At 38.1% G+C, this 27,805-nt stretch overlaps 2 protein-coding genes across 5 annotated transcripts; one reads left to right on the forward strand and one right to left on the reverse strand.

Moving 5' to 3' along the window:
* Positions 1–432: 432 nt before the first annotated feature.
* On the reverse strand, positions 433–7,916 carry ATP23 (ATP23 metallopeptidase and ATP synthase assembly factor homolog). 2 transcript variants are annotated; one of them, XM_030960968.1, is made up of 6 exons: positions 7,691–7,916; positions 6,424–6,469; positions 6,235–6,316; positions 5,822–5,959; positions 3,422–3,505; positions 433–2,466 (listed from the first exon to the last, which is right to left on the reverse strand). In XM_030960968.1, the coding sequence occupies exons 1-6, from the start codon at positions 7,872–7,874 to the stop codon at positions 2,263–2,265; spliced, it is 738 nt and encodes a 245-aa protein (XP_030816828.1). In that variant the 5' UTR covers positions 7,875–7,916; the 3' UTR covers positions 433–2,262. The 2 variants fall into 2 exon arrangements, with proteins under 2 accessions (XP_030816828.1, XP_030816829.1); XM_030960969.1 differs by having other exon boundaries at positions 6,424–6,522; positions 7,691–7,873.
* An 87-nt stretch (positions 7,917–8,003) lies between these two features.
* On the forward strand, positions 8,004–26,852 carry RPAP3 (RNA polymerase II associated protein 3). 3 transcript variants are annotated; one of them, XM_030960622.1, is made up of 18 exons: positions 8,005–8,061; positions 9,767–9,809; positions 9,903–10,061; positions 10,650–10,790; positions 11,192–11,314; positions 12,523–12,650; positions 13,193–13,314; positions 13,646–13,716; positions 14,723–14,854; positions 16,223–16,350; positions 17,971–18,092; positions 19,508–19,578; positions 19,742–19,858; positions 21,549–21,760; positions 22,886–23,081; positions 23,679–23,776; positions 25,177–25,277; positions 26,364–26,852. In XM_030960622.1, exons 3-18 carry the CDS (start codon positions 9,906–9,908, stop codon positions 26,453–26,455), a joined length of 2,010 nt encoding a protein of 669 aa, XP_030816482.1. In that variant the 5' UTR covers positions 8,005–8,061; positions 9,767–9,809; positions 9,903–9,905; the 3' UTR covers positions 26,456–26,852. The 3 variants fall into 3 exon arrangements, with proteins under 3 accessions (XP_030816483.1, XP_030816482.1, XP_030816484.1); XM_030960624.1 differs by having other exon boundaries at positions 8,009–8,061; positions 9,876–10,061; positions 26,364–26,644; XM_030960623.1 differs by lacking the exon at positions 9,767–9,809 and having other exon boundaries at positions 8,004–8,061; positions 26,364–26,644.
* Positions 26,853–27,805: the final 953 nt, after the last annotated feature.

Here is a 27,805-nt window from a genome sequence, read left to right on the forward strand (position 1 = left end):
CAGCCCCTTGACAATTTCCTTCTTGAAGAATGTCCAGCCTTCTTGGACTCCTTTGCCCTTCAGGACTGCCCCCCAAGGTACCCTGCCGACCAACCTCCTAAACAGGATGAAGTCTGCCCTCTGGAAGTCGAAGGTAGCAGTTCTGCTGAGTCCCCTCTTTACTTCTCCAAGAATTGCACAAAATCAAACATTTTGTGGTTACAGTGCCCAACATGGTCTCCAACTGTTTCACAGTGATATACTATGAAACACACTATATGTTAAGATACACTATGAAACATACAATACCTTAAGAATTGTGCCTTTCTATAGCTCCATGTCCTCTTTACTAGCAATATTTCCTGTAGCTATGTCTGGAATACTTTCTTTCCAAGATTTTCATAATGTTCACCTATCAAAAATATTAAAAAAAAAAAAAGGCAGCTTGTATACTTGCCTTTTCTAGTTTTTATTGGTATATTTTTCATTTCTAAGTAGACTTCATAAAGCTTATCCCAGATAGAAGACAAATGTATATATACAAAATATGTATTGGTCAAAATACAATATAAATGCAAACACACACACATTCATTACAGCAGAACTTTGGTTAATAAGGTATAATGAAGGGAAGGCATTATCTGCCAAAATATGGCAGAACTATAAAAAAACACAGCATCATACATCATACTGACTAAAACAGTGACTTGAAGAGCAGTAAAGGTTAAGGGAATATCAACACATATTATTATGCAGTTTTCAAGGCATCTCTGATCCTCAGAGGATTTTGGAAACTGCAGGTCTATAGAGACTGCATGGATAATGGGAAGCCTAGAACTCAATGTGTAATTTTCTCCAGAGGTATCTAGGTTATTATACCCATTTTTTTCTGTTCAGATATTCAGCCATAAGATTATGTCAGTCACTGATGAATTACCCCAGAAAAATAAGATTATGAAATTTCCATTTGAAATTCTGAAAACTGAAAGCACAGGTTTGAAGAATCTTAGTCAAGACCTAACTTCCTCCAGTACAATGGGGATGACTTTGTGAGGGATCTACATCAATGCTTAGCCCCAGAAGCAATGGTTCCTGTAGGTATGAATTATGCTACACCTGGAAATAAATGCAACCCACACACAGTCCAACACAAACAGAACTCAGGCAATTCAGGTTTGATCTGCTCTCTCAGGCACTTTGTGTCTGTTCTGCTCTGTGCTTTGTGAGGACTGTGCTTACATTTTAATCTTCTCAAAGTGATGCTGCTGATCAGGAAAAGGCTGTATTCACTGTTGTCACCTTCAGGCACCTTGTTCCTGAGTGACACCTTAGAAGCAGGACCAGTGGGGTTGGAGACTTATTACGTGACTGAATATTTCCCGGGAGGGAATTACAGAATGATGGTCAAATCCAAAACGTTGTAGGCATGTGAAATAAATAGGTGGATTGCAGGAGCCCAAGTCTACAGTCAAAGACTGTAGGCCCTGTCAAAGGCTGCCAAATTCTGGAGGTACTTGGGATTACTTCCCCATTTTGGCTGCAGCATGTCAGGCTCTTGAAATTGATGCATGTGCTGACATTTCCCTTCCTGAGCAGTTCAGTGACTCATTGCAGCTCCAGCTCAAGTCTCACTAGAGTCTCCTGCACCACTACAGTCAAATTATGTATTGCCCAAAAAAGCTTCATACATTGACAGTCCTGTTGTCACAAAACATTTTGGAAGACAGAACAAGAGAAGGCAACACTGATCATCATGCCTGGTCCTCCAATACCAGACAATAAGGACATGAGCAGCAAATGTGGCAGTTCCTAAATTTTGGGTTTACCCATAGTTATTAAATCTAGAGCACAGAGCTGTAGTTCAGGTGCCCATCTTTTAAAATAAAGTGATGAAGATTATCAAGTTCATTACTGTGTATCGAAGACAGGAAAAACATGAAGATTTTATGGAAAGATTTATTCAGTGGCAACAAAATTTTAGAAACCAAGTCCTAGTCAGTCAGAGTGAAAAAATTTAAAGCACATTGAATTGTATTTGACGAGTCATTTGGCATACTAAATTATCTTTCTGGAATAACAGGTGAGCAAGCACCGTTTTTAGTCTTGTTCATTTACCCCATTTACTTCCATGGAAGTTGGCTCACGAAAAATGTCTAAAAAATTAATTAATATGCTTGATAGATTTGCCCTTTCCTTGTGCACTGTGGGCATAGACTACAACTCCAGATGTTATTGAACAATCAGATATTAATGTAATTTCTCATGTGGCTTTCGCCCCCACCCTTACAAATTAGCAGTATAGCGATCTCTGTTCTGAAAGTCTCTGTAAGCACGTTTTGCATCTGCCTTGCTGTGTGGGATTCTTCCAAAAGGTTCCAGATCATTGAAGCAGGCATCAAAAACTTCATCCACAGCTTTTTCTGCTGTTTCTTTGCTAACTTTTCTAACAGCCAGAATGGAACGAATTGCTCTGTCTCGTACACAAGTCTAAAACGAAAAAAAAAAAATCTGTCATTAGCGTAACTTTTTTCCAGATTTTGTCAAGTATTAACTCCTATTATATAGGCAACAATTTTGTATGAAAGAAGAGTCAAACAGTGCCTGTAGTAAGCATTAAAGTACATTTTAGTTCCATCCTGTGTAAAATATGCACTTTAGTTTTCCATGTACACATAAACCATGAAATAATTAAAAGACATTTAAACCATGAAATAATTAAAAGACATTCCTTAGAACAGGAATTAAAATACAATTTGGAATTTTTGTAGGTATTAACTATTTGTAAAACTTACCTGGACACAAAAAAAAGGTTAGAAAGAAACAGACACAAATACAAGTTAGGTTCTTTACAAACTGAAATGCTGTAAAGCAATGGAATTACTTCTCTACTGGCCTTCATTTTGGTATTTCTCCTCATGGTAACTTTTTCTTACCGTTTATTTGCCAAAAGACCAAAACATATGGAAACATCACCTACAAGCTAACTGCCACTCTAAAATGAGCAACTACTTGGGTCTCAATCTGTAGACTTCATTACTATTCACAAAAATAATTCCTACAAGACTTAATACACATGATTATTTAGAAATCTTCTTATTTTGCTTCCTTCAGTTTTCAATAACTTTTTAAGAGTGTCAACCACTTAAAGCGGATAAGGTATTTCCACTACATTTCCTACAAGTCCTGCTTTTTGTTTGGTTATATTAGCCATCCATTGTCAGTGGTAATGCTTTAAAACATGACTAAATGTTCAGGGACTTCAATAAAAATAACAAGGTGGGGAAAAAAATCTCACACTGATCATTAAGGGTTAGTTAAGAGGAAACGGCAACTCCATGGCATCTATTTCTTTTTCTAAAGTTTTCAGCTATGAAAGCTCAGAAGGCTAAGACCAAGTAGGTAACATAACAAATTATTAGATTTCAATAGCCACAGTTTTTACCTGATGGTGCCCTTTCAATCCAAATTTAAACCTGGCTATTTCATTCATCAAAGTACAGTCTCCACTGAGATTAGCAGCTCGAATCTATTGAGAAAAATAAACAATCACAAGATCAGAGAAACACATGAAAACACAAAGTCAAAGAAATTGTAATAAACATTTTTCTTCAGTATATTTCTGGTGACTGTTGGTAGGGGATATTCCCGAGGCCACTTTAACTTCTTAAGCACCTGTTACTACCATATCCTTTACATCCATCTCAGCCTCAGTGAACTACAACAACCTTCAGGTTTCCCCAGGAACTACCTCTCACACATCCCTAAAATTTAAATAAATGAGCAGTAGAGATTATATGTATGTATATAGATGAACTGCTAGAAGAATATGGAAATTAATATTCCCTCCAATCTATATCAGAATCTGTTACAGCAGTCAGGAAGAAAGGCGTAACTCATCTGTTTTGCAAAAAGCTACATTTAAATGAGCATGTATGCTTTAGCTTAACTGTCTTGTCCTGTACACTAGAATTTCTTTTTTCTGCTAAATATTTTATACCCTACACAGTCTGTTAGGAAATGTAAATAAATCCTGATTTCCTATAATTAAGTACCAGAGTGAAAATAAATGCATGGAAAATATGAAAAAGTAAGAATTTAAAAAGCCATCAACAAAAAAAGTAAATACCATAAAATTAAGTAATCAAAAGACCTGAAGTGAACAAATAATCCTGACAAGAGCAAGAACAGGCACAATCTTGATTTATATAAAACTTATGTTTGAGGTTTACGTGCTTTATTCTGCACTGTGGAAATGCTTGGACAAAAAAAAAATAAAATATATGACAGTTAATTATTAAGAATTACTGTATTGAGTTTACATAACAAAATGTTGGCAGTGAGGGGCCTCCCAGGGTGGCTTCTGTGAGACTAGAGAAGTGGCTGAGCCTATGTCAGACAGAGACTGTTTTAACTGGTTTTAAAACAGACCCACCATTACTGGTGCTGATTGTATCTCTATGATGATGCATTCAAGAAAAGTTTAAAAAACCTACAGGGCAGCTGTGAGACAGAGGAGTGATGAAAATGTGAGGGAAACAGCCCCTCTGACACTGAGGAAGGATGGGGAGAAGATGCTGCAGGCATCAGAGAAGACCATGGAGAGAGAGGTTGTCTCCCTGTTCCTGTGAAGGAACACAGCAGAGCAGATATCCACACTGCAGTCCAAGGAAGACATTGTGACATGAGAGACAAACATGCCCTGGAAAAAGCAGCAGCCCATAGAGAGCCCATGCAGGAGTACATTTTCTGTCAGGAACTGTGGGCCTTGGGGGACCAATGCTGGAGCAGTCCATTCTTGAAAGACTGTATGCTGTGGAAAGAACTCAAGGTGGAGCAGGTATTGAAGAACAGCAGCCCAAGCGAAAGACTAATGTTGAAGCAGCTCATGAAGGACTGTGTTTCGTGGGAAGGGCCTCAAGCTGGAGTAGGGAAAGAGTGCAAGGATGAAGGAGCAGCAGAGACAAAGCGTTATGAAACGACCACAGCTCACATTCCCTGGCTTCCTGTGCCACTTGGCAGGGAAGGAGATAGAAAAATCAGAAATGAAAGAGTGAAGCTAAGCCTGTGACAAACTCTTCTGTGACAAAATGATACGGATTACACCAGAAATCAAATAAAAACCTGCAGATTCATACACACAACACCTGTGTCACATACACAAGAGGAATCCCTCCCAGCCTGTGCTCCATTTAATTTCACCTCCTGAAGTGTCAAGTGTTAAGGCCCTTAATAGTCAAATGTCCTCTGAAACCACAGAATCATAGCATGGTTTGGGTTGTAAGGGGCCTTAAGGATCACCAAGTTCTTATCTCCCTGCCATGGGCAGGGACACCTTCCACTAGACCAAGTTACTCAGAACCTCACCCAAAGGTGATGGATTCATAACTACAGTGTACTAGCAGCAATACCACAATTACTCAAAAAATGAATGTTACAGGAAAAGACAAGTTTGTTGTTAATCAAAAAAACCTAAGCAAAACCACGGTTAATGTGATAACCACGCAACATACCATGACTTGCATGGGATAAAAAGAATTCTATAAGCATTTGATTACCATGTGAATGTGTTCTCACTTCTAACAACTCTCTTATTTGTCAATAACAATTTCTTACATTCACAGTGATCACATTCTACTTAGTATGACATTAACTTACTAATATTTGTGAAAACTAAGTATTTGTTTTCTGAACAAAACTATTTAGGCTGACCTGACAGAAAGGACAAAATGTATTAACAGGATTAAAACAAATTACTTGTGTGTAACAGACTATGTAACACAAAGCAGCCCTAATAACCAGCAGTAATTAATAAAATGACAACATTAGAAGCATTTTAACTTACCTCTGAACATGCTAAGTGTTTGACATTTTTAAACCAGTCAACATGCGCACGGCAGTGATCAAATGCATGAATCAATTCATGTGTGACCACCCGGTTCATATGGGATTGTTGGCGAATGTTGTTCTGACACAGAACAATCTGCAGAAGAAGAGATACAGGTAGTCTTTTCACTAAGTTTCAACCCCTCCCTTACTTCTAAGAGACACACCACAGGCAGCATTTAGGGTCCTTGGATTGATGTTTTTCAACATTAACAGCCTTATCATACTGAAGTGTACTAGTTCCAATGACATGGAACATCTTTCTCTTGCTTTCATGATCAACTCAGGTATCAGCATGGGTAGATTTAATCCTAGCCACAAAATACTAAAAAAATTGCAGTCATTTGAAAGGGTACTATGTCCAGCACCTACCTGAGATGTGGCAGCATCAAAACCCCCACTGACACAGCCATCACAGTTTTCACAAGAAAAGTGCCGGTCATTGAAGACAGTGCTGAAAGGCCCAAACAAACAAAATCACAGAAAAGAACTTGAAAAACTTCAGTCACTACTTATCACAGTGACATTACTACACAGAACAAGACAAATTAGTTTACATACCAACCAGATTGCTTCAGAGCCTCAAGAAGAAGTCGAGCATACGGATCTAGAAAAACATTGCTGCAATCAATTTCTCTAGACAAAAGTTTTGAAAATCATCTATAAACAAAATATAAAGACAGTCAAGGAAAAAAATCAAGAAAAGCTCTATACACACATTTATACTTTGCAATATTTAATCCTACTACAATGCAACTGGCATCTATCAGACTATGTGATATAGAATCATAGAACAGTTTGAGCTGGAAGGGAGCTTAGAGATAACTAGTTCCAATCCCCCTGCCTTGAGCAAGGACACATTCCACTCGACCAGGCTCCTCAGAGCCCTATCTAACTGGGCCTTGGAACACGCCCAGATGGTGCAACCACAGCTTTTCTGGGAAACTATCCCAGTGCCTCACCATCCTCACAGTAAAAAATTTCTTCTGTGTATCTAACCTAAATTTGCCCTGTTGCAGTTTGAACTCGTTAGTCTTTATCTTATCACTGCAGCTCTTGATGAGGAGTCTCTGTCTGGTTTCCACGTATGCCCCTTCAGACACTCTGGTTGCTCTGAGGTTTCCATGCAGCCTTCTCTTCTGTAGGCTGAACAGCCCCAGCTTTCTCAGCCTGTCTTTGCAGGGGAGGTGCTCCAGTCCCTTTCATAGCTCTGTTCTAGACTCACTCCAACAGTTCCATCTTCTTCTTATGCTGAGGGCACCAGACCTGCCTGCAGTACTACAGGTGGGGTCCCAGGAGAGCAAACAGAGGGGGAGAATGACCTCCATTGACCCGTTGGCCATGGTCTTTTTTATGTAGCCCAGAATACAGAGTAAAAGCTGTTCAAGAATCAAGTCATTCCTGACATTATTTTATTACTAATAAACATAAATACAGCGGCCTATAGTGACATCGTTGTTTGCTGTCAACACTCACAGTCCACATCAAACAGTGCAAGGGGCACGAACGCACAGACACTGACAAATCATCTCAATTTCTCAGGGAAAAAAAAAGTGCACGAGAACCTTCTTCTAAGTTGCTCTCTCAGCAACTTTCGAAATTGTATTTTGTCTTAACCAAAATCAGCGTGTTCCTAAATGAGCAGCCCCACCCCGCCACCGGCTCGGGCCCAGTCCGGCGGACGCGGGGGTGCTGCGGCAGGAGGGCAGGGCCCTCCCCGGGACCCGCGGCACAAGGTCACCGCCGCTGGCGGCCGCGGGCAGCCCGGGCACGGCCTGGCACCTCTCCTGCGCGCGGCCGGGCCCGCGGGAGGACGCGGAGCGCTTACTCGTTTCCAGGGTCAGCCTCAGCATCAGCTGGCACTTGTTGTGGAAGGTGAAGAGGCTGCGGACCAGGAAGCTCTGTGGCTTCTTATTCCGGTCCGGGAAGAGCCGGTAGCCAAAATCATCCTCCTCCTCCTCCGCCCCTTTCTTCTCTGCCGCCGGCGGCGAATCCGCCTCCCCTTGCCCCATGTCCGGCCGTGCGGGCCCGCGCCTGCCGGGGGCGGCGGGGCCCGGGGCCGCGCCAATCGCTGGCCGTGCTCCCGGCACGTGGGAGGGGGGCCGCGCGCGCAGGCGCAGTTGGCTCCCGGCGCCGGGGGCGCGCGCGGCAGCCTGGGAGCGGGCTGGGCAGCGCGGGAGGAGGCGCGGCGCGGCGCAGGTGAGGCCACGGGGGGACGGGGGGAGTGCGGCGTGCCGTGCTCGGGAGGCGCCGTCCCGCGGCCGCATCCCCACCCCTGTGGGTCCGCGGGCAGCTTGGCCGCGCGGGGTGGCGAGGCATGGCGTGGGGGAGCGCACCCTGATGGAGTCAAGGCCTCGCTTGCAGCTTGCGGGCGGTGCGGAGGCGGTGCTGGGGCTCGCCGGGGCTGCTCTGCCTCAGGGCCTCCTGCGGCGCGGCCTCGGGACCCGCTCCAGGGCCGGCCCGCGCTGCCCGCCGGGCCGCCGGCGAGGTGCGGCCGCTCCAGGGGAGTCGCTGGGAGCAGCAGCCTTCGGGTGCTGGGAGCGCTCAGCGTTGAGAGTCGAATAAAAGTGCCCTGAAGGGTGTAAGGGCTGTGCCGCCGAGGCTGCTGTTCAGTGCGTGGGTTAAAGTCGTCGCTAAGTTGTGTGCGGCTGCTGGGTAACGGAGCACTTTGACTTTATACACTTTAGCAGGATGCTTTAGAGTGACAGATAACAATCAGCCAGATTTCATGTTAGGTTTTTGCCTGCGTGAGAATATTGTTTTAGTCAGACATAGGAAAAAGAAAAGTTCAACAGATTATATGGTATTTTTTTGCATATTTTGGTACCTTGTTCTACCTACCTAGAAATGCTAAAGTGTATGGAATATTTGATGTGTCCCTGCCCAAGTTGCACGAAATTAACAGACTGAATATTACAGTGGTAGTTCGGCGTGGGACAGCAGTTGAAGGTGAACAGTAAGCTGCTGGACTGGAAACGTGATGAAAGCTATGTGTTTTTGGCTTCACTGAAAGTTTCTTTCTGTTTTGTTTCAAATAGACCTAATACATTGCTCAAGATAATTGTCACCTCCTGTGCATGAACCAGGGAGAAACAAACTGCTGCAGCAGGGCGTCTACTTAGCTGCTTATTCCTGAGCATGTAAAAACATTTCTGCTTTGGTAGCATCGGTTCAGTAGTAATCGTGCAGTGTGTTTTTCTCTCTCTTTGAGACCCTTGTTTGTAATTCTGGATGGCACATTGTACCACAGAAATCATTAGCTTTGTTTGGCTCATAAATTTTTATATTGTTGTGCTACTAGGTTATTGCACAGATGTGAAAAATAACGTTAAATAAAGCATGTGAAATAGCTTAGATCTTTTTCTTCCTTAAAAGCTTTATGTGTAGTATCTCTACAAATAGCCTATTTATATTTCAGTGAGGCTTATAACAGATCCTGAAGCTTGCCATCAAGAGGTTAAAGTTAGCAACCATTCATAACTCTCTTTGTCTAAGTTTGTATTTAGCTTATCGTCAGTTACTTAATCGTGATTGTTTTCAAAACATGTTTGCCTCATCCTTTCTGATTTTTGTGCTACAAATGGGAGGTTTCTTTTTTTCAGAATTGTAACCAAAATTTATAAGGTTACTTTTTAATTGTGAATTGATATTTTTGTGATAATAAAACTTCTTTCACTTAAGACAACAAAATCTATGAAGACAATCAAGTGTTAATAATTATACAACCATGTTTTAGGGACTTGTTTGCAGTTTCAGGATTACCATTGACTTGTTGGGTGCTTTACCTTATAGTTAGGAAAACATGAATTGCTGTTTGTTATTATATAGTTTGTTTTATCTGAATAATATGGCTTCACTTCATTTTTTCAAAGATATTTAAACTGTGTTTTTCTTTGTCTCTTAGTGTTTGATGTTCCTACTATGCTATTGGGAAGTCTGACTGGCATGTAAGTCAGGCTTGTTAATTTTGAAGTAGCTTCCTTCACTACATACTTCCAATATTTTTTTAGTAGAAGGCTATTTTCCTTGAATTTTGGCAGATTATGATGAGTGCACCAAGTAAAGCGGTAGAACTGCAGCTGCAAGTGAAGCAAAATGCTGAAGAGCTGCAGGATTTCATGAGAGAATTGGAGAGCTGGGAAAAAGATATTAAAGAAGTGGATTCTGAACTCAGGAAACAGAGTGGGGTCCCAGAAGAGGTAAGAAAACACAAGACCAGTGTCAACTCAGCTATTCATACTGTGATAGTGTTTATAATAATTGTGTTTTACATTAGCAAAATGACATTTTTTTACTTAAAATATCTGAATAGAGGGCATAAACTAATCCATGATGTGTTCTTACCTGAAGTAAATGAGAGATTCCTCTGTAAACTGCACCACCCACAGAGCCGTGGGCCAGTAGCCCCTGAAGGTGATGAGGCCAGTAAATTTTTTATCGGTTCTGGGTAGATCTATGGGAATATTTCTGTTTGCAGCATCAGTATTGGTAATTTACTGCTGACATTTAGCATATTTAAGTGATTCTTTAGTGATACTCTGAAGACAGTAGTCTTCTAAAACTCAGTTTTATATCATACATGTAATATTCACTATTAAGTCTTTAAAGATTTATGCTTGTAGTTCTTAGTGGTTTTGTAGAGCTCATGAGAACAGCTTGCTGGATGGATTTCTAAAATAAAACTAACCACTAGATAAATATTCTGTCTAGATACAGATGTTGTAGATTCTTCAGTGCAAGTGATTTCCACACATCTGTTTTATAATAAGTTACTTAATTCTATTTAGAATTTGCCACCAATTCGAAACAAGACTTTTAAGAAAAAGAAGAAAAGCAAAAATAAAGTCCCCTCAAAGATAACCTCTGAGGAAAACAAGAAAAACAAGATCAAGTCTTACGATTATGAAGCATGGGGAAAACTTGATGTGGTGAGTCTTAAGATTTGCTTTGTTGCTACTCTTGTCCCCAGTTGATTCTGTGTTAAATAAAATTTTGTTACAGCGCTGAGAATTCAGTCCACTAGTCAGTATCTTACTGTGCTGGGTACTGTATAGGGTGGCTTTCTCCCAAAAAGATTACAAATTTAATATTTGGAATATTGATAAATACTTGTTTTTTTATTGACTGTGCTTTCATCCAGCAGATTGAATTTTAGTTTGAGGGAAAAAAATCTGTTTTAACAATAAGCCTATTAAAAGGTCATAATTATAGTAGAATATAAGACTAAGCACAACTGTCAGTATTGACATTAATAAAATCTTACTTGTATTATTTTGTGCTGTTAAATTATAATGAAGATAACAATTTGACTTTTTGTTTCTGATTCCAGGATAAAATACTTGAAGAACTTGATAAAGAAGATAGTACTCATGATTCTGTATCTCCAGAATCAGACTCTGAAGAGGATGGAATTCATGTAGATGCTGAAAAGGCTCTTGCAGAGAAGGAAAAGGTTATAGAATTATAGATGTTTATTATTGGTAAAGAAGAAATTTAGGTATAGGAGTATTTGCAATTTTCTTTTAAAAGATCATCTACTGAGACCACATATCTAGTAAAAGAATTGCCAGTTTGGAAGTCTTTCTGTCTGCTTCCCTGCCCATTATTCCAAAATAGAAAATTCTCACTGCAGTTCCATTTCTTCTCATTGTCAGTAGCAGCAAGCTTGGCAGATTCTAATTAATGTATGCCTGTGATGACAAATGTATTGGTGATGTTTTGCTTTGAGAGGTTGAATGGCTGTATAGAATTGCTATATAGAGCAAACTGGTTTTTACCTGAGCACAACATCTGAATGCCCCAAACTAAATCTGCAAGAACTTAAAAATACTTCCTTTGTCAAGGCAGTAAATCTGGGAATGGTCGGTGAACATCATTGCTTTAATAACGGAAAGTTCATACCACTTCAGTTTTACCTAATAGAGTAGGATATAGAAAGAGATCTGTCTCAGGCTTCATTGCCATAAGAAGTAGCTGTGTAGCAGCTTCTGTGTTTTTGATAAACTTCTCTGTTTGTAAGCAATCACCTAACCCATCTGCCAGTCAATATTGACTTCAGTAGTTCTAGCTTTGGTTTGGGTTTTTGTGGGATGAGTTGATTGGTTTTTTGCTTGTTTTTAACTGTCTGTGTGGATGGTATTTGTGTTGTATTCCTGCTGCTGTGGGAATTCCTTCACATGCAGTCTGCACTGAGAAGCTGAGGTATCCTTTGGCCATTATTATCTTGGCTGCAGTGAGGTCATTGAGGGTGTGTGAGGTAAAAGTTGTGTCCCAGAGGAGGCAGAAATGAAAATGTTGACTTGGAAAGCAAAGATGACAAACCTAGTTACTGAAAACTTAACCTCATTTGGTAATTTAAGTAGGTATGTATATGCTTGTTACACGTTTCTAGAAATTACCTAGAGATACTGAAAATGAATATTTTATAGACCTCTGTTAGAGAATATATAATGAAAATTATTTAATATGGTGCACTTAGAATATGTTAGCATATTTCATAGTAAAGCAGTATTTTGTGAGGAATGTTGAACAAAAATATGTAAGCATTTCTAGAATACTTTGAATTTTTAGGGTTTTTAATTAGCATTGTAGCTGCCAATATATAGTAACTTGCTGAAAATTCTGAAAAATGCTGAAAAACTTGCTCTTTTCTATTCACAGGGGAATAAATACTTCAAACAAGGAAACTTTGATGAAGCTATAAAATGCTATACTAGAGGGATGCATTCTGATCCGTACAATCCAGTATTGCCCACAAACAGAGCATCAGCTTTTTATAGAATGAAAAAGTAAGACTTGCATTGTTAAATCTGTAATAGTTTTGTACTTGAAATGCTACCTTCAGATTTTTGGTCTAGTTTTAATTCTTGATTTATGCATCATGCTGTGTTGTTGCAACCTGCCTTCCAGTTTCAAAGTAAAATAGGAATCACCAGGAGAAATCATCTGGTAGTCTCCCTCATCAATTTTTCCTTAGCTTGCACACTAGCAGTTCACCATCTTCTGTGTTAACAGTGTAAGACTTCAAGAAAAAAGAGGACGAGAAAGTTAAATTGCCTTTCACATTCAGTGAGCTCTGTTTCTAAGACTTTGATTTGTTTTGGGTGAAGAAAGGGGACTTGGTTATTCTTCTGTGGCAGTAGAGATTCTTTTCTGTTGTTAATGTATTCAGAATCAAGAAACGTGTAAGTACTTGGTTTGTGCCCCTTCTGAAGCATGTAAGATTACCATCTTATCAAGAACCTGGTGACGCGTAGAGTAAGATGAACTGCTGAAATCTTGGGGTTTGAAACCTAGATGTGTCCAAACTACTCATTCATTTTTTTGATAGGTTTTCTGTTGCGGAATCTGACTGCAATTTAGCACTTGCTTTAGATAAAAATTACGTAAAGGCTTATGCGAGAAGAGGGGCCGCTCGCTTTGCTTTGAAAAATCTTCAGGGTGCTAAAGAAGGTGGGTCTTCTTAAAATTCTTTTGTTAAAATACATACAGACTTGTGTGATCTACTTCTTTAGTGTAGGAATTTAATTTTCATTTCCTATAAACAAAGAAATACCATGTTGCATATTCTTCTGGCAAGGTAAAATTCAAGTAGCAAGTCCAAATTATAGTGGTAGATGTTAGTAGTTATTGAATAATTCAGCTTTAACTGTTCTAGAATGATTTATTACTTGAAATATCCCAGGCTTCTTGGGTAATTACAAAAAAGGTTTATCTTAAAAAAATGCTCTTCTTACTGGTCTGTGCTTGCTCCCTGAAACATAGTTTTCTGGTCTTCTGATAGATTATGAAAAAGTTTTGGAGCTGGATGCCAACAACTTTGAAGCAAAAAATGAACTGAAGAAAATTGATCAGGTAAAAAGGTTAATAGACTCTACCATAAATTAATACACCCTGTTCCATTTATGTCTGTGCCAATTTTTATAACAAGAACTGATTCAATAAATTACCAATAAAGATGCTTTTTCTGGCATCTGAAGTTCTTTGAGGTCAAAATCTTTAATGGAGTTTCTTTTGGAGAAACTCACACATCTGCAAATATCAGTGTAGTATTGGATCCCAGATTAAGACTACATGTGTGCACCATGTGGTGTCTTTCGGACTTTTTTGTTGTTTTGGACTTTTTTTTGTTGTTGGTTGGGTTTTGGTGGGCTGGTTGATTGGTTTATTTTTTAATTTTCCCCAATTTTCTACCTCCTATGTTAATGCTTTTTTCAGTCATGCGTAGTATTTTAGTATAAGGAAGCACAGCACATGAGAGGTCTTCTGTGTTCTCTTGGCCATAAAACTGCATTGCTAGCCTGCTTGTAGTCCACTGATTGCTGTGGTCAACCAAACCAGAAAGTTGTTCTAAGAACAGAACGAAATACTTCTAGTGCGAGTTAGATTCTTTGCATGACAGGGAGAATGTTAATTATGATGACCTTTGTAAATATAAGCTCACCTGTCACTTCTGTATGAATTTACTTACACCTCTTCAACTGTGTTTTTGACAGTGGTTGAAAAATTTATTTTCAGAATGAAGATGCAAAGTCTCCTGTAATTGGAGAAATAAAAGATATGTGAATTGGATTGTATAGAAAGGTTCCATGAGTCATTCCACGCTGTGCTTCAGAAGTTACATACTTCTAATTTACCAAGCATTATTCTGACTTGCAGTCCCTCAAAGAAATACATTTTCAAGAAACAAATTGTTTTTAAATTGTCTCTTCAATTTGTATTTAATTTAAAACACAGGCACTTCTGTTAAAAAGCTTGGCAGATTTTCCTATCTTAAAAGTTTAGAAGTTACTGTAATTTATGTTCTAAAAATGTTTAGGTGAGAAAATACTTACTGAAGGGAAAAATTATGTTTTTACAGGCTCTGTCATTAAAAGAAAATTCAGAACAGAAAGAGTTTGAAGATGGAGTCAGAACAGGATTAACAGATGAAGAGAAGCAGCGCATTGAAGACCAACAGCTTAAGCAGAAGGCAATTGCAGAAAAAGATCTGGTAGGTCACAGGTTCTGGTGGAACAGGAGAAACCTAGTAAAGAAAAAGGTGCTGTTAGTTACGCTGCTTTTAGTTATGCAAATGTATAAATTAAACCTGATACCACCTTGAACTTCATACATGGAATGTCCTTGATGTTACCTCAAGTGTTTCCCATTTTGCCTCTAAGAAGGTGAATGGAACAGTGAGTTCTGTTTGGATTTGTCTGGAGGAATACTTAAAAAGGGTAGCTTTTATAGCCCAAACTGTATATGCAAAATTTCAAAGTCATGGTAAGACAGGTAGAACTTAAACTGCATTTTACAAAGATTCTATTTCTCCATTATTATAAGTCTTGATGCTTTCTTGCCCAAGGGGACTTGTGGACTATTTCTTGTTTTCAAACCTCTGATTACATGATGAATAGTAGTTATGAAAAGGACTTTGGGGGTGCAGGCAACAATGACAATGAAAATGTATCTCTGGATGCATAGTCTTGACTCACAGTTGGCTTATTGATTTGTCCCTCTCACCACTCTTTCAATAAATAAATAGCATTAATTAAACCTTAATTTTTCTGCTCGCTTACCTAGCTATGTAACTCCTAATTTGTTGCCATTATTCATGTTTGCTGTACTGGTTGTAAGAAGTAATTAGTCAGATAAGAATGAAAATATGCATTAAGGAGCAAGAGTTTGATTAGGTCTCAGAAGAGAAGTTTCAGTCCAGTGCAATAGTTCATTGGCAGCAGAGCTGACTCACTGCAGGCCTTGTTCCTGGTTACATGGATCAAGTCTGAACTGTGGCCTTTCTGGTTTTTTGTCAGTCAGTAGAGAAGTAGCAGAGATGTGCAGCTTCAAATCAGTATCGAGAAGCAAGAGGTAATGTTAGTTCCCTAGAAACAAACGAAAAAGTAATGTAATTTTCTTGTATGGAGCATTATTTAAAAAACAGCAACAACATTTGGACCAAGGTGATATTTGAGGATAAGTTTTATGGAGCAGGATAAATATGAATTTGTGAAGTGCATAAAATCATCTTGAAAGGGGAATTGTAAACGTTCAGCTTGTGTTTAAATTCATGAGGTACAGGGTAGGTTATCCTGCACATCAAGCATAAAGTTAAATAACAAGTTGAACTATGGATGTAGCAAAGGCTTTTTTTATCCTTGAAGTATTAGAAAGTATTAAGATAGTTTTTGTGTTCTGCCTCCAAACTTAGGTAGGAAGAAATGCACTGTAACTGTCTGCTCTGATGTGGGTGTTCTTTGCAGTTCATCTTCATAATGTGGTCACCCTCTCTGGAAAAAAGGATAAGAAAAAGTTCATTGCACTGGATTTTCTCAAGGCTGGTTTGTTTTTTTTTTTCGTTTGGACCTAAATATTCCAGGGTAACGGTTATTTCAAAGAAGGAAAGTATGAGGCTGCAATAGAGTGTTACACCCGCGGTATCGCAGCAGATGGCACCAATGCACTACTGCCAGCTAACAGAGCCATGGCCTACCTAAAGATAGAGAAGTAAGTGGAATTGCACATGCTGTACTGTTTGTTGTAAATCAGGAGGAATAATGATCCAGCAGATTTTCACTCAAGTTGAGTTATTGTCACTCCTCATTTTTGTTAGAATTCAGTATAGAATAAATCAAATTGAAAGCAGTAAAGGAGAGGGAACAAATCTGTATGTGTAATCTCAAAATGCAATTTGTAGGAAGCAAGTTCTGAGAGAATAAAATAGCACCAGTATGAAATAATGGTTTCTGAAGTTGAATTTTCATTCTTTTTCATGTGTGCAAAATCCAGATATTCACCTTTCTGAAAGGAACTGCCCAAAGCTTTGTGTTTGACTATGAAACCAGTTTCAATGTTTCTAAACATTGCTCTGTAAAAAGAAGTGAATTATAACTTCTGACTTTGGAGAGAATGAATAACAGCTTTTTCTGGAAATTTTTACATTTTAAATTTTTTTTTAACTCCACTGATAGAGGCGTGTGTGTGTTGCTTGTTTATTTTAAATTAAGTTTTATCCAAATAACCCAGAAACTGTATGGAAATTCATGCTTTTCAGCAAATTAGATAAGTTCCATATGGCCAGTTTTTAGGTGTGAGCTTCGTTTGTGATGGTGTGGTAATTTAAAATTTGTAAGCTGGTAGCATGAAGAGCAGAGGGCTATGTTGGTCATCTGTTTTAACATGACACGGCTGAGTATCTCTAGAGACAGTAGATTGATCTCAAATTAGGATAAGATGAGTTGCATGGATACTATTTCTGACACAACACTTGTAATTTAAAGGACATCAGAATACAAATAATCTTCTGTGAGATTCAGAGGAAGCAATACTTAATTGAATGACCAAGCAAGAAAATTGTTTCCCTATGATGAATCATGTATCATAAGTCTTTACATTTCAAAGAGGACCAAACATAAATGCAACAAAAGCGCATTGGTATTCTTACAGACCGCTAGTGCTGATGACAACAGCAAATAAAAATTAATTTGCATAAATTTAATGATAGTTTGAACATGGAGAAGAGGGATGAATGAAAATATTTTATTAAGCACGTAGTGGAATCATGATCTAATGTAACAATATAAATGGGATGAGGAAATTTAATCTTAAAATGAAGCAAATTACATTAATGCAAGGATATTCTGAGTTCTCATTCTGAAATAGTGAAGGACACAGAATTCCAAATGTAGAGAAATTTATTCTCATGTATACTTGCTTCTCCTCTCTGGTATGTTTTCTTTGTTTGTAATGGTATTTCTGGTTTTCAGAAGTACAAAGCCACGGTACTAACTTGGATTTTAAGGCTGTTGTTGAATTTTTAAAGTGGACTCTGCTCTGACAAGCTTTAATATGGTTTTTTTTTCTTTACAGAAGATGTGAATTTTTGTAATGCTGAAAAAAGTCAGCACTCTGTTTTGAGATACCAAAAGATACAGCTTAAATTTCAAGGTGCTGAGAAACCATATTTTATGCGAGTTTTTTTTAATTCACATTTTAGCTCAGTGATATGTTTATGTATGTAGGTAATGAAGATCTGCCTTTATATTTTAGTTGGTTTGGGCAGTTCTGTCATCTCATGAAACTGCCTCTTGAAACTGATTTTTAATTTTGTGCTATGCTTTTGCTGAGGTACAAAGAGGCAGAAGATGACTGCACACAAGCTCTGCGCTTAGATGCTTCCTATTCTAAAGCTTTTGCCAGAAGAGGAGCTGCCAGAGTTGCTCTTGGGAAGCTAAAGGAAGCTATTCAAGGTATGATTTTGAATTAGCCTTAATGTGGTAGGTAAGAGATCAGTATTAGGATATGCTGGTCTTTTTTTGTTCTGACTTCTGAGATTGTCAGTGCAGAAGTTAAGAATGAAGTGGTTTCTCTTGGATTTCACTGAATATATGTTAAAACTCTGGTGTTGGTGCCCACATAATGGGAAGACAGTTTTGTGTGAAATTGCAGCTGTTGCTGTTTATAAGTGGTAAGAAATAGTTTGGAAAGTTCATTTAAAGTAGGTAATTATGTAGACATTAGGATGACTTATAAGGGGACGGTGAGGTAGATTGAGAACTGACTGAACAGCAGATCCTGGAGGGTCTTAATCAGTGACACAGGGTCTAGTTGGAGGCCTGTCACTGGTGGTGTCTCTCAAGGTTCAATACTGAGCCCATTGTGGTTTAACTTGTTCATCAGTGACTTGATGAAGGTGCAGGTGCCTCCTCAGCAAGTTAGGTGATGATACAAAGCTTGGAGGAGCAGCTGATACCCCAGGGTGCTGTGAGCCTTCCAGAAGGACCTTGACAGATTGGAGAGATGGGCAGAGAGGTACCTTCAGAAATCCAAAAGGGAAATGTAGGGTCCTGCAGCTGAGGAAGAACAACCTCTGCACCAGCACAGACTCTGGCTGACCTGCTGGGAGGAGGACCTGGCGGACAACAAGCTGTCGATGAGCCAGCAGCGCCCTTGTGGCTAGGAAGGCCAATGGAATCCTGGGCTGCATTGGGAAGAGCACTGCCAGCAGGTCCAGGGAGGTGATCCTGCCCCTCCACTCAGCCCTGCTGAGGCACATCTGGAGTGCTGTGCCCGGTTCTGGGCTCCTCAGTGCAAGACGGACATGGAGCTCCTGAAGTGGGTCCCACAGAGGGTGACAAAGATGATCAGGGGAATGGAACATCTCTCTTATGAGGAAAGGCTGAGGGGGCTGTGCCTGTTCAGTCTGGAGAAGAGATGACTGAGGGATGACCTCACCAATGTCTATCAGTATCTGAAGGGAAGGTGTCAAAAGGATGGAGCCAGGCTCTGCTGGGTGGTTCCAAGCAATAGGACAAGAGGCAACAGGCGGAAACTGATGCACAGGGAGTTGTACTTGAATATGAGAAAGAAATTCTTACTGTGCAGATGATCAAGCACTGGAGCAGATTGCCCAGAGATGTTGTGGAGTCTCCTTCACTGGAGATATTCAAGAACTCTCTGGGTGCCATCCTGTGCATTGCACTCCAGGGTGACCCTGCTTGAGTAGGGTGGTTGGACCACTGGTCCTTTCCAAACTTGGCCATTCTGTCACTTACCTGCCTTTAATTATTTTTAGAGCTATGAAAGGAAAATAGAAGGTTAAAAATCTACCACGTGTACATTGTAACTTGAAATATCTCCAGTTTCTATGTTGTTTTTCACTCAGATTTTGAAGCTGTTCTGAAGCTGGAACCTGGAAATAAACAAGCAATAAATGAACTCACGAAAATAAGAAATGTATGTATGCTTATTTGGGTATAGTGGGGGTTTGTTTGTTTAGGAGTTTTTTATAAGGCTATAGTACTATAAGGTTTTTATTCTTTATTACATTATTTTTAACATATCTTGTATTTACTCATGGAACACCTGATCTTTTGGACAACTTGGCATTCTTTTTCAGGAATTAGCTGAGAAAGAGCAGCAGACTCACCAAGAATATCCTGCAGTATTGATAAAAGAAGCAGAAATCAAAAATATAGTGAAAATGATTGATAATCCATTACAGATTAAATCAACAGTAAGTTGTTACATTAATTGCTTTCTATAATGGTGGGAAAAGTAGAGTTTGGGGTTAAAATCTGCTTTCTATATTGTAGACTAACCCCTGATAGATATCCTTGCCTGTGGAAAGCCAAAGATACATAAATTTGCTCTTTTGATATTTTCAAGAACATATACACGCATGGAAATGCTGATGTTCACAGCAGTGGTGGGGTAAGCATTCAGCCTGCAGTACCATCCTCAGCAAACATGGCGTATGCATACATTTATAATGTGGAATAGGCAGGCAGCCCCAAACCCCTGGCTTGTGCCCATAGGTAACATTGCAGTTGAGAGTAAATGAGAGAAAGTTGTGAACCTCTGGGTAAACTTTTCTTCATTTCTACTGCTGTTCACAGTTTTTACAGCAGCCATAGTGGTTATAAGACAAGTTGCCTCCTTGTGCCATATGCTGCTGTCACCTAGGGCTGCTTTCCAAGGAGCTTTGAGCGTGCATTTTCATCCATGTGAACCGCAGGACAGCTGGATATTGGTTTTCAATAAGCAATGTATTTGGACTATGATTTATCAGTGGTTATAGTCAGATGAATGAGTTGTAGATGAAAAAATGTAATACCAGGTTTCTTTATGTATTAGGCTTCCTCTTTTAGTTCATTTAATTTTTATACATTCAGCAATGAGTTGTGTAAATACAAAGAGTGCTTGTACTTTGTACGTGTATGCACTCATTCTATTTGAAAACCTTTGTTTACCCTTATAAGTAATGTAATTCAGATGGATAGTTTTAATAGAAAGTGTGTGATTATTTTGATCCTTTGGGAGAGAGGAGTGTTATTTCCTCTCTATAACTAGAAACATTATTTCTTTAAACCTAAATGAAGTAGCTGAAATACTATAGGCAGTTATATTTATTAAGTGTTCACTTCAGCTGCTAAATTAAATGAAGATGCTAGATTGGTTGTATTCCTCTTGTTATTTTGTTAAGGTAGAAAAAGTATAGATGAAACATCTGTGCTTTTAGTACTGCCATTTCCTAGAAGTCTGAATTTTGAGTGTGTTTAAGCATGTGCATTTGCATCAGTATTTCTAGAGCAATACATACTATGTTCATGTTCAGGAATGAAGTTCTAAAGTAAGAAGTGATGAGAGCTTTTTTTCTAAGACCTGTGATGGTGGTGCTAGGTGATGGTCAAAAATTATGGGGTTCATGAAGCATTTTAGCACATGATGGAATTCATTACCTTGGGATGTATGTAATTTGGTCAGTCAGCAGGGTTGAGTTCCAGATATTTATTATATGAAAATTTGAAGTTGTGGGCCTCTGTTGTTGGATTTTTTTTGTTCTGCTAAATTACAAAGCTGTACCACGTAATGGGACAAAGTATATGATAGATCCTGCCTATTCAACCTTGTGTGAAACAATATACATTTTTAATTATTACTGGGAAAACAGATTACACATGGAGATCCATAAGGATATACTGGTTTATGAGGGTAAAGCAATAAAATTATCATATCAGGCTTCACGTAGATTTTTATGGTTTCCTGGTTTTGCCATTTACCTTTATGCAGTGTCTTCTCTGTGCACCACTGCAGAGGTAACTGGTTATCATACAATTATTTTAAGTTACACACAGCTGTGTCTGGAGTCTGTTTAAACACTTGTGTTGAGTCCACATGTGACATGAGGACTGTGCTCTGTTTAGAAGCCATTGCGAAGAATAGATATTGAAGAAGTTGATGATGATGATACATCAGATGGGGACTTGCCCAGCACTACTTTAGTCAATAACTGGAGGAATTCAGTGAGTGTTGAAGCAACAGAAGCTCTAGATCAGGATGATCTGTTGACTACAGTTGATATTCCAAAAGCGAAGCACTTGAAAATAGAAGAAATCAGTGATACATCACTATCACAGTAAGTATAATAATTCTGATCCTCTTTTAGAAAGGTAAATGTAGTTGAAATATAATCTTAATTTTCAGATGTCTGCATGTGGTGAGGTATTGAAGGTATTTTGGAGAATCTGAATTGAAAAAGCAGTGTTGAAATAAACATGCGGTTCTTGCACATTTACCTTTTTGACCACTCAGTGGTTCAGACAAATATGGTCCATTTAGTGTCAGGTGGAAAACTCAGAATTACATTGCAAATATAAAGGCATTCATATTTTTCTGCATGCTGTACTCTTTCTTGCTTGGGCACTCCGTCTTCCCTAGCTGTTTTTACAACTTTTATTTGTTGTTTTTAGAAGATATTTTGAGCAGAGTTCAAGCATTCTTTGTACCCCAGTTATGTGAGAGGAGCAGATGAGTGTCACCACCCTTTCCTTTGCTGAGGCAGGTGGTAGCTTCAGATGTGCTCAGTTTCTAAGTCGCACTGTTAGTTAGGCAAACTGAAGTCTGTCTTGCTGAAACTAGGCTGAAGTACAGAAGCTTTATCCTTGCTCAGTCTTAGAATTCATTGTCCACTGCATCGGCACTGCCTCATTCTGTTGATACAAAGAATCCTTACCAAAGAACTTCTGTGAGAAGCACTGGCCCCACACACTTTTCTAGCTCAGTTAGATGGATTTACTGTGAAGAGTTGAAGAAAAAAGTATATTCCTAGCCATTTCTTAATTTCTAAAAAATCAGTGGATTTAAATGAGAAATTATAGGACAAAAAATAGATCTGCTGCTGTCAGTGTTGAAACTAGTTTATCCATTTGACATTGTTACTGCTTTGCATTATGAAATTACAGAAAATATGATTTTTTTGGTTTTGGCAGGTATATATGGGAGAAACCTACTATAAAATGCAGTTATTTCCAGAAAAAAAGTAGAGAGAGGCTGAGTAAATTTAAGTATTTGCAGATGTGGGTTTTTTTTATAAAAGGTGAAGAAAAGGAATTTTAAAATATCTGCTTAAACTAAAACACAATCTTTTCTAAAAAGTTTTCAGTATTTTCGCTTTTATTTTATAGAGGGATCTCCAATTAGGTCTCACTGTAGAATTTCCTTAAAAGTTGATTTGATTGTATGTTTCAAAATACCTTTGCAGGCTGCCTGTAAATGTGAAAAGAATTTCATCAACATTGCATCCATCTTCTCCTGCAAGCCAACAGAGAGAAAAAGAAATCAGAAGGTCATTTATGTCTGCTTCTCCAGTTCCTCCCATTCCTGCAAATTCTTTCCAGCTTGAATCTGACTTTAGAAAGTTGAAAGACTGCCCTGAAAACATGTACTTGTACCTGAAGGTATGAAACATGGAATATCAACAGTGTTTGGACAATTTCTTCAACATCAGTTGAAGAAACAGTACCCTTAGGTGGAAGGGATAGATATGTTCAGACTGCCTCCAGTATACAATAATCCCTTTACTTAATTGTCTTCACATAACAATAAGCAATCTGATGCACATTTGAGTTTTTGCTCCTTTTTATTTGCTTTAAGTACAGTCTCTGCGTTTTTTTCAAATATAGGCCCTTCTTTAAAGACTTTACATTAGTAACTATTAAATTACAATTTTCTAATGAGTGCTTCTAGGATAATTAGACATGGCAACATTTTTAAACTGAGCAAATGCTTGAAACAGCAATCTGCTCAATGTGTACTTTTACTCACATATATTTTGAAAAAAAAACACTTAACATTTTTTTAAGTTAGAAATTACTATTAGTAAAAAAACCCAAGCAAACAAGCAAAAATAGTTGTTTCATGTTAAATTCTGTGGTTTGATTTTTTTGCTTTCATGCACTTCAGCATTGTCCATGACCTTCTAAAAATGCACATGTAGTTCTCATGACTCAGTTGTATTTTTTTGTCTAAAATTAACTTTTAAAATTTTTCTATAGCAAATAGAGCCCTCGCTTTATGCAAAGCTGTTTCAGAAGTCCTTAGATCCAGACTTGTTTAACCAGATCCTGAAAATTCTACATGACTTCTATATTGAGTAAGTTTAACTCCTCCTTTGTTTTACATTGCTTATTGCTGTTTTGAAAGGTTTGGTGGTTTTGTGGTGGAGAAAGGTTGTTTTCTTGTTTTGTGTTTGGGAGTTTTTTATTTTCTCTCTAGGCCCAACCTCGGGCTTACAAAATTGTTTCCAGCACACAGCATTACATAAGCATAATGAAATAATTTGAATTACTTAGTAGTTGCTTCTTAAGGAGTGAAACTCATAATGAAAAAACAGGCAGAAAAGAAGTGAAAAAAATACTTTTACTGAGTGTTGTTGAATTGTGCTTTGCTAAAGAGCACCAGAAACTTGCATTAATTTGTATGAAATAACTTTTGCTCATATTATTGCGTGTGTATTCTGAGAGCACATAGAATTGCCCGTTGTCCTCTATTTTAACTTTCTGAAGCTGAGAAATTCAGAGAGTTTTGGTTTTATGCCACGCTTACTGTGATGCATTCAGACCTAATTATCTGCTAGCATTTTACAGTTGCCTGTAGCAAATGTGTATTGGAGACTGAGGTTCTGATAAGACAGGACCTGACAAGTTATTTTTGAAATTTCTATCCATGCTACCATTTGAGTCCTAAAGTTCATTTCGTCTGTCAGAGGCACTGTACTGCTTTTCTGAATTACACTGTCTGAGAAGCACACACTGGATGTTTTTTGGTGTTGTTTTATGGAGATAAGCAAGCATAAATCAATGTTTGCCTTTCCCTTGGTTTCCTTAGAAAGTAAAATGTCCATCAAATGGGTGAAAAATGCTGTCTTAGAGATACAGTCCTGCATTTGGTAATACAACATAAAAAGGCTAGGAAGCTGAAATTGTTTGCTGTTAGGTAAGAGTCCTGTCTCCCTCCAAAAGAAATGTGAAATTATGAAAGAAAGATACTATTTGTTAGTATTTGTAAGAAAGGCAGTGCCTGTTTACTGTTGACCAAAAAAATGTAAAATGAACACAGTCTAGGAATTTTCTGTATGGATGAAAGTTAAGGCAGCTGTAATTGGCTCAGCTTTTCAATGAGCTTCCTAAGGCCACAGGTGCTGCTTCCTTTCACACTACCTGATACATATAAAAATAGTGATGTTATGGCCAGGTGTAAGCTTTAAATCATGTAGCAGGTATTCTGTACATGACCAGCAGCCAGTTTGCATCAGTCTAGGTTTTTGTATTTCTTCAATCTTGCTCAGTAGAACAATAATACCTACATAAAGGTTTCTGGATATTGACTTTTTGCTTTGTGAATGGACAAATGGAAAGACAAAGATAGTGAATATGAAAGGGGAATTTTATTTGTCCTTTAATTTCTTGTGCCTGAATGCTTCAATATTGCTTGCAGCTACTGAATATTTCTAATCGCCAGTGGTTATTTTTTATTTGTAATAATCTTCTTCAGGAAAGAGAAGCCATCACTCATCCTTGAAATCCTCCAGAGGCTCTCTGAATTAAAAAGATTTGATATGGCAGTAATGTTTATGTCAGGTTCAGAAAAAAAAAGTAAGTAATTTGGTAATGTCTTTGTGATACTGTAGAATCTGACAAAAATACGTAAAACTTAGCATTACTCTTGTTTATTCTATGTAATAATCATTTTAGTTGTCTAGTTTTTTATTGTTTTAGAAGTTAATATGAATGTCATGTAATTTTTCTTAATCCTTTGACTCTTTATTTATTGTTTAGACTAGAAAACTAAAGCTAAATCCTCTTATTTTAATCAGTAATACCACTGCATTTTATTCTGATAAAATAAGCTTTGCCATCTTGTCAGTTTGTAGCTGGTAATGTTACAAATTTATGAATTTGTATGAAATCCTACATCTGAGATCCAAGATATCCAGATTATACAGTTTCCACAATTTACAACTATTTCTTGGCAAATCCTGACTTTTCTGTTGGCAAAAGAATGAAAACAGAATCTCTAAAGCGCTCAGCCTAGTTGTCTGTCCTGTTCCGGAAGCCTCAGTCATGTTAGTTTGCAATTTGTGTTGACATTGGCTTGAATTCATGGTTTCTAAAAGTGGGTTTTGTCTCAAACTTTTTCTTTATTTAGAGCACCAGACAGACTATGTAATAGTGAAACTCTTAAAAGAAAAACATTTCTCTTGGACCATGTAAATTTAAATTCACTATCTACAGCTGAGTTTCGCTAATTACCATATACTTCAAAATTTTGAAATGTGAATCTCCTTAAAATAAAATAACTTGACTTAGTGAAGTGCAGTGCATCTTATGAATGGCATTCATGCCTTTTCCCGATGTAAGCTTTATTTGCTATTGGCATTAATGTTTGTCTTCTGCATGTAGCGGCATAGTGTCAAGTTACTAAAGAAACTAAAAGCTCTCTGTTGCCTGAATTATACACCTGTTCAAGGAAGTGTTGCTAGGCAGCTCCTGGGCATTGAAACAAAGTGAGAGTTTTGCTTTGCTACTTGTGTTCTTCCTCCCAGTAGTTCAAAAATGAATTTGTATTTCGGCTGTATAATCTATATGCCCCTTACTCTCACCATGGAAAGAATTGGACTAACTTACTTTAAGAATGTGAATTACAAAAATAAGAATTCATGTTGGGATTTTCTTTTTCAGTTACACAGGTATTATTCAATCATGTGAACCACATGGGATTAAAAGATGCTTCTGTTGAAGAATTGGAGAAGAAATACGGCATTTTCTCTTAGCAAGATGGCTGATGTAAATGTCCAGATTTGCACCTTTTTCATGTGGAAATTAGCTAAGAAGGCTGTAAAGACTGCAATTTTGTTGCTTTTTATAAATAATGAAACTCTTAAGCTTGGGTTAGCCAAATGGCAAGTGCCTGAAGAGATCATTATTTAGTTCTGAAGTACACTTGTTTTCCAGTACCTGAAACAATACGGATCTACATTTTCTTCAGTGGAATCTGTTTTCCTGAAAAACAGTTGGGCAGATTGACATTCAGGATCTGGACTGTAGATAGAGATCTTTATTAAAAGGAAAAAATATTTATAAACATGTCTTTGTTTATCAAATGCTGTATATTAGAATAATGCATGGGGTTTTTACTTTAGAAAATAAACTGAATGTTGAATTGAAGATACTATATTTTTAAGGGTTTTTTTTAATTAAGATGCCTAAATCACTCTTCTGTAAAGATCCATCACATCGGAACTTCTACTGTGCAAAGTGAATCTGAAGCATGATGGCAAGAAAATTCCAGAATTTTTGCTTGAGTTTATCTAAAAGTGAAGTTTTAGCATTGGTAGCTGAGAACCTCTGAAGCTATTTCTGTGAACCTCAACTGTAATTGCAGAATAGAAGGAAGACAAATACTGTAGAATTAAACAAAAAGTTTAAAGAAAAACACTTTGTCTTCTTTCAAGAGTACTTTTAAAACAATCTGGTGAAACTTAATCCTTGTGGGTCAGTTGTTCCTGAGTGGGTAAACCCCTTAAGATGACTCAGGAGGCTAAGCAAAATACCTCAACAGTAGAAGAAGGCAAAAGCATGAAATTAACTGAAATTCTTAGATAAGATTGAGCATGAGGCATGATAAATTACTGCTCACATGACCAGAAGGAAATAACAGCACTTGTCAAGTATACTATACCAAGTATACACTCACCAAGTGGTGGTGTAAGCTTACCTGTTGCCTCTTCCATCCTGCACATGGTAATATCCTGCCAGTTTGCTTTCATCCTGAATCAGCCCTTGTGCTGTGCTGATGTTTTTCTGAAAGTTTTGGTTTGGTAGTTGTGCTTTTTTCAGAGAAATTATTAAATAGCTGTAGCATTCAAAAAGATGTCAAACTCACAACATGAATTAGTAGGAAAAAGTGTAAATGTTGTCTTCTATGCGGTCAGTATTACAAAAATAATTTTAAAACATTTGCAGCTATGTTATGTCCTAGTTCATATATAATCTTTAAAAAAGATTAAAAAAGTTAAAAAAGTTAAAAAAAAAAAAACCAAACAAACTGAGCTGCATGCTCAGGCCTGGTAGCAGTTGACAGGAATGACATTAGTGCTGGACCCCTAAGGTAGCTTCAGATT

Source organism: Camarhynchus parvulus, chromosome 1A, assembly GCF_901933205.1.
Source record: "Camarhynchus parvulus chromosome 1A, STF_HiC, whole genome shotgun sequence".
NCBI classification, from domain to species: Eukaryota; Metazoa; Chordata; class Aves; order Passeriformes; family Thraupidae; genus Camarhynchus; species Camarhynchus parvulus.